A 6,762-nucleotide genomic window follows, 5' to 3' on the forward strand; every position below is an offset into this window, starting at 1 on the left:
TGCAAGATCTCGCTACTATTCACACTCCAATTTGGGATTTTTTTTTTTTTTTTTTTTTTTGAAACAGAGTCTTACTCCATCACCCAGGCTGGAGTGCAGTGGTGTGATCTCGGCTCACTGCAACCGCCACCTCCCAGGTTCAAGTTATTCTCATGACTCAGCCTTCCGAGTAGCTGGGATTACAGGCACGCACTACCCACACCCGGCTAATTTTTGTATTTTTAGTAGAAAAGGGGTTTCATCATTTTGGCGAGGCTGGTCTCGAACTCCTGACCTCAAGTAATCTGCCTGCCTTGGCCCCGCAAAGTGCTGGGATTACAGGTGTGAGCCACCGCCCCCAGCCCAATTTGGGATTTTTTTTTTTTTTTTTGAGACGGAGTTTAGCTCTTGTTACCCAGGCTGGAGTGCAATGGCGCAATCTCGGCTCACCACAGTCTCTGTCTCCTGGGTTCAAGCAATTCTCCTGCCTCAGCCTCCCGAGTAGTTGGGACTACAGGAGTGCCCCACCATGCCTAGCTAATTTTTTGTATTTTTAGTAGATACGGGGTTTCACCGTGTTGACCAGGATGGTCTCTATCTCTTGACCTTGTGATCCACCCGCCTCGGACTCCTAAAGTGCTGGGATTACAGGCGTGAGCCACCGCGCCCGGCCTAATTTGGGATTTTTAACATTAGAAACACCCCAATGCCACGGTCACTCAGTGATACAGACTGTATCACTGTATGAGCAGCAGTGCGGGATGCAGGTTACCTGCTTGGATGAAACTCACCGTCCGTCGGAGATAAAAAATGGGAGGAACATTCCAGACAAGGAAACAACCTGTGGGAAATCCCTGGTCTTGGACTGATCCCTAACACACCTGCTTTCTGTTGCAGCTGACCGCTCACGCCCAGGTGACCTCTGCCCACCCTCGAAGGATGGGGATGCATCAGGCCCAAGGGCTACCAATGACCTGGTTCTGCGCCGGGCGCGGCACCAGCAGATGTCAGGGGACGCGGCAGTAGAGAAGAGGCCTTCTCGAACTGGGGGCAAAGTCATCAAGTCAGCCTCAGCCACTGCCTTATCTGTCATGATTCCTGCAGGTAATGCTGGGCCCCACCTGGCAGGGGAGGGGCCGCCTCAGGCAGGGCAGACCAATGAAAATGATGCATTTTCCTGTCCACAGTGATTGGCTCCAGAATGGACCAATCAGAGACTGCTCTGCCACTTAGACTTGGGAGGAGGGAGGAGCAGATACAGGGAGACGTGTGTCTTGTTGGTTCTGACTTCTGATCATGGTTGTGTGTCTGTAGTGGACCCACATGGAAGCTCACCCCTTGCTAGTCCCATGTCGCCACGATCTCTGTCCTCCAACCCATCCTCACGGGACTCCTCACCCAGCCGGGACTACTCACCAGCTGTCAGTGGGCTCCGCTCACCCATCACCATCCAGCGGTCAGGCAAGAAGTATGGCTTCACGCTGCGTGCCATCCGTGTCTACATGGGTGACTCGGATGTTTACAGTGTCCACCACATTGTCTGGGTGAGTACTCATGGGTGGAGTCTATCCCAGAGTGAAGGGTTAGGGGGAGAAGGCCACTCCAGCTCAAACCAGGCAGCCTGGGTGAGACTCCTCTGTCACCCTCTATGCTTCTTCCCTCTCTGAGCCTATTTCTTCATCTCCGAAGTGGGAAGAATAGGCCAGGTGCGGTGTCTCAGGCCTGCAATCCCAGCACTTTGGGAAGCTGAGGTGGGCAGGTCACTTGAGGTCAGGAGTTCGAGACCAGCCTGGCCAACATGGTGAAAATCCATCTTTATTAAAAATACAAAAATTGGCCAGGCACGGTGGCTCACGTCTGTAATCCCAGCTCTTTGGGAGGCCGAGGCAGGTGGATCATGAGGTCAGGAGTTCAAGACCAGCCTGGTCAAGATGGTAGAACCCTGTCTCTACTAAAAATACAAAAATTAGCCAGGTATGGTGGCATGTACCTGTAATCCCAGCTACTCAGCAGGCTGAGGCAGAGAATTGTTTAAACCCAGGAGGCAGAAGTTGCAGTTAGCCAAGATTGCGCCACTGCACTCCAGCCTGGATGACAGAGTGAGACTCTGTCTCAAGAAAAAAAAAATTAGCCGGAGGTAGTGGCACATGCCTGTAATCCCAGCTACTCCGGAGGCTGAGGTGGGAGAATCATTTGAAACCAGGAGGCGCAGGTTGCAGTGAGCTAAGATAGTGCCAGGGCACTCAAGAGAGTGCCAGTGTCACCCTCAGTGATCGAGCGAGACTCTACCTAAAAAAAAAAAAAATGGGGATAAGAATTACTATTTCACAAGGTGTTATGAGGATTCTGTGCAGGCAGAGCTAAGTGTCCCGCACATAAGCTTAGGAGCTTTCCTTGTTACCAGTCCCATTAACCCTGCCCCTGTGGGGTGCTCTTTCCCCAGCACGTGGAGGAAGGAGGCCCAGCCCAGGAAGCAGGACTCTGTGCTGGAGATCTCATCACCCACGTGAATGGGGAGCCTGTGCATGGCATGGTGCATCCTGAGGTCGTGGAGCTGATTCTTAAGGTGAGTGCTGGGAAAGAGGCACCCTGGACGGAGGGTGGGGCAGGTCTGCGCAACCCCCAGCAGGGCATTTCCCCCCTTTCTTCCCCCAGAGTGGCAACAAGGTAGCGGTGACCACAACGCCCTTCGAAAATACCTCTATCCGAATCGGCCCTGCAAGGCGCAGCAGCTACAAGGCCAAAATGGCTCGGAGGAACAAGCGGCCCTCTGCCAAAGAGGGCCAGGAGAGGTTGGCACAGCTGTAAACGGCCTGGTCTTTGAGGAGAGGGTGGAACTCAGGTGGGAGGGGCACAGATGAGGTCATCGCAGGGAAGAGCACGGGAAAGGTGGGGGGAACAACAGACAAGAGGGGCTGGGATGACTCACACCTGTAATCGCAGCAGTTTGGGAGGCTGAGGCAGAAGGCTCACTTGAGCCCAGGAGTCTCGATTAGCCTGGGCAACATAGGGCGACCCCACCTCTACAAAAATTTTTTAAAACTAGCTGGGCTAAAACTAGCTGGGCTTGGTGGCACATGCCTGTGGTCCCAGCTACTGGGAGGTTGAGGTGGGAGGATCACTTGAGCCCCAGGGGGTCGAGGCTGCAGTGAGCTCTGATCTCACCACTGCAGTCCAGCCTGGACAACAGAGCCAGACTCTGTCTCAAAAAAAAAAAAAAAAAAAGGGCTGTAAAAGTGAGAGGAGCCAAGAACAGAAGCTGTGCCAGGTTTCTAGGATCAGAGAAATGCATTGTAGGAGGGTCTTGCACATGTAGGCAGGCCCAGCAGATGCGAACTGGAAAGAAAGATGTCCAAAGATGGAGGGGTCCAGGAGATCGTCCTATCTGTTAGATGTGTTTAGGCTGAACTGGGAGAGACTAGAATAAGAAATATCTATCTGGAATGAGTATGCCAGGCAAGATGCAGCCAACTGAAATCCTATCTTCCCTTATAGATAGGAGGACCTAGGAAGGAGGCGGGTGGGGCCAGAAAACTGTTCTGTTTTGATCAGTGAGTTTGGCCCAAACAAGTACAGGGATTTGAGTGAGAAGAGCCAGACGTGGCTGAGTTAAGTACATTTTTGCCCGCACTTATAGGTGGGTTGTAGTGGAAGAGGGGGACTAGAGACGGGTGGGACCAGGTTGGTTTTGTTTGGATGTGTTTCTAGGCTGTACTGGGCGTGGCCAAAAGGTTGGGCGGGGCCTGAAGTGGGAGGAGGGAGGAACCAAGCAGCACCGAGCTAAGGGAAGTTCTGTCTTGATAGCTGGGTTGTAGTGAAAGACGGAGGGACTAGAGGGGTGGGCAGGACCAGAAGTGGTGGCTTTTGGCCGGGAGAGGTGGGTCACGCCTGTAATCCCAGCACGTTGGGAGGCCGAGGTGGGTGGATCACCTGAGGTCAGGAGTTCGAGACCAGCCTGACTAACATGTGAAACCCCATCTCTACTAAAAATACTAAAATTAGCTGGAAGTGGTGGCTCAGTCTTGTAGTCCCAGCTGCCCAGGAGGCTACTCTGGAGGCTGAGGCACTAGAATTGCTTGAACCCGGAAGGGAGAGTTTGCAGTGAGCCAAGATCATGCTATTGCACTCCAGCCCGGGCGACAAGAGCAAAACTCCGTCTCAAAAAAAAAAAAAAAAGGCCAGGCGTGATGGTTCACGCCTGTAATCCTAGCACTTTGGGAGGCCAAGGCAGTTGGATCACCTGAGGTCAGGAGTTCGAGACCAATCTGGCCATGGTGAAACCTCGTCTCTACTAAAAATACAAAAATTAGCTGAGCGTGGTGGCAGGCACCTGTAATCCCAGCTACTGAGGAGGCTGAGGAAGGAGACTCGCTTGAACCCAGGAGGCAGAGGTTGCAGTGAGCCGAGATCGCACCATTGCACTCCAGCCTGGGCGAGAAAAGCAAGACACTGTCTTAAAAACAAAAACAGAGTTGGTTGGTTTTGTTTGGATGGGTGTTTGTTGCCTGGATTGGGAGGGGCCTAATGTTGGGCGGGGCCTGAGATGGGAGGGGCCAAGAAGTACTGAGCTAAGGGAAGTTCTATCTTGATAGGTGGGTTGTAGTGGAGGAGGGAGGAGCTAGAGAGGTGGCAGGGTGGAATAGGTTGGTTTTGTTTGGATGGTTGCTTCTAGTTTGGACTACTAGAGACCAAAGGGTGTGGGTGGGGACTATAGTGGGAGGAGCCAAGCAGCACTGAGCTAAAAGAAGTTTTGCCTTGATTGGTGGGTTGTAGCTGAGAGGGAGGGGCCAGAAGGGGTGGGCGGTTACAGGGGCTGTTGTGAGGCCCTGAAGTGGGAAGAGCCCTGAGCTCTGACTCCCAGGTCAAGGATGCGTGGCTCCCTCCCTGTCCCGCAGCAAGAAGCGCAGCTCCCTGTTCCGGAAGATCACGAAGCAGTCGAACCTGCTGCATACTAGCCGCTCTCTGTCGTCGCTGAATCGCTCGCTGTCGTCCAGCGACAGTCTCCCGGGCTCGCCCACGCACGGGCTGCCTGCGCGCTCACCCACGCACAGCTACCGCTCCACGCCTGACTCCGCCTACCTAGGTATTAGCTCCTGCACCTTCCGCCGGGACCGAGCGGCGCAGGGTGGCCTGGGTGGTGCTCGGGCTGTACTCACTCGCTCCACCTGTTCTCGCCCGCAGGCGCCTCGTCCCAGAGCAGCTCCCCAGCCTCGAGCACGCCCAACTCGCCCGCGTCGTCGGCGTCGCACCACATTCGGCCCAGCACGCTGCACGGGCTGTCGCCAAAGCTCCACCGCCAGTACCGCTCTGCTCGATGCAAGTCAGCCGGCAACATCCCTCTGTCGCCGCTGGCACACACGCCGTCCCCCACGCAGGCGTCACCGCCGCCGCTGCCTGGCCACACGGTGGGCAGCTCGCACACGACGCAGAGCTTCCCGGCCAAACTGCACTCATCGCCTCCCGTCGTGCGCCCACGCCCCAAGAGTGCCGAGCCCCCTCGCTCACCGCTCCTCAAGCGCGTGCAGTCGGCGGAGAAGCTGGGAGCCTCCATGAGTGCGGACAAGAAGGGCGCGCTGCGCAAGCACAGCCTCGAGGTGGGCCACCCGGATTTCCGCAAGGACTTCCACGGCGAGCTGGCGCTGCATAGCCTTGCCGAGTCCGATGGCGAGACGCCCCCTATCGAGGGCCATGGTGCGCCCCGGCAGGTCGCTGTCCGCCGCCTGGGCCGACAGGAGTCACCTTTAAGCATGGGCCCGGACCCGTTGCTGCCCGAGGGTGCCTCCAGGCCGCCAATGTCAAGCAAGGAGAAGGAATCCCCGGGGGGCGCCGAGGCCTGCACCCAGCCCCGTGCGACGACCCCCGGGGGCCGGACCCTAGAGCGGGACGTCGGCTGCACGCGGCATCAGAGCGTGCAGACGGAGGATGGCACTGGCGGGGTGGCCAGGGCTGTGGCCAAGGCGGCGCTGAGCCCAGTGCAGGAACATGAGACGGGCAGGCGCAGCAGTTCTGGCGAGGCGGGCACGCCCCCGGTACCCATTGTCGTAGAGCCTGTGCGGCCTGGGGCTAAGGCTGAGGCGCCCCAGCCTCTGCGAGCGGACTCCAAGGGGTTACAGGAACCCACATCCCTGGCGCCTTCTGTGCCTGAGGTACCCCGGGGCCGGGAGCGCTGGGTGCTGGAGGTGGTGGAGGAGCGAACAACGCTGAGCGGGCCTCGCTCCAAGCCCTCCTCCCCCAAGCTCTCCCCAGAGCCCCAGACACCCTCCCTAGCCCCAGCAAAGTGCAGTGCACCCAGCAGTGCAGTAACCCCAGCCCCACCGGCTTCCCTCTCGGGCCCGGGCACCAAGCCTGAAGTGGGGCTGACCTCCCGGTGCCCTGCTGAAGCTGTGCTCCCAGCAGGCCTCACCAAAAAAGGGGTATCTAGTCCCGCACCCCCAGGCCCATAGCCAAGGGGGGCGTTGGCCCCACGCTGTACAGCTGCCTGTATACATATGTACACATATAAATAAAGTGCTTCTGTGCTTCGTGAGTTTTCTGGGGCTCACTCCTCTCCAGGCAAGGTGAAATATCACAGGACCCCAGCCCCATGCCCAGGTGCATTTTTGGAGGTGGGACTCCAGTTCTGGTTATTATGGAATGTGGAGGGAATTTTGGATAGACACCTCCTGTGGTCCCACTTCTGGTCTCACCTCTTTGCCAACTGCCCCCCAAAACTTTAGGGGGAGAATTGATCCTGCAATCCTCTTGTGTCCCAGAGCCCACCCCAGGAAAAAGTTAACTACCTCA

General features: G+C 56.6%; 1 protein-coding gene across 5 annotated transcripts in view; it reads left to right on the plus strand.

Moving 5' to 3' along the window:
* Positions 1-6,505, plus strand: part of MAST1 (microtubule associated serine/threonine kinase 1) — a 43,118-nt gene extending 36,613 nt beyond the window's left edge. For all 5 annotated transcript variants that reach the window (XM_035287072.3, XM_008987365.5, XM_054249220.2 and 2 more), the window contains 6 exons: positions 877-1,083; positions 1,294-1,523; positions 2,423-2,545; positions 2,635-2,771; positions 4,875-5,062; positions 5,161-6,505. In XM_035287072.3, coding sequence (XP_035142963.1) covers positions 877-1,083; positions 1,294-1,523; positions 2,423-2,545; positions 2,635-2,771; positions 4,875-5,062; positions 5,161-6,422 — 2,147 coding nt within the window. In that variant the 3' untranslated portion in view covers positions 6,423-6,505. The remainder of the gene's footprint in view (positions 1-876; positions 1,084-1,293; positions 1,524-2,422; positions 2,546-2,634; positions 2,772-4,874; positions 5,063-5,160) is intronic.
* The last annotated feature ends 257 nt before the right edge of the window (positions 6,506-6,762 follow it).

Source organism: Callithrix jacchus, chromosome 22, assembly GCF_049354715.1.
Source record: "Callithrix jacchus isolate 240 chromosome 22, calJac240_pri, whole genome shotgun sequence".
NCBI classification, from domain to species: domain Eukaryota; kingdom Metazoa; phylum Chordata; class Mammalia; order Primates; family Cebidae; genus Callithrix; species Callithrix jacchus.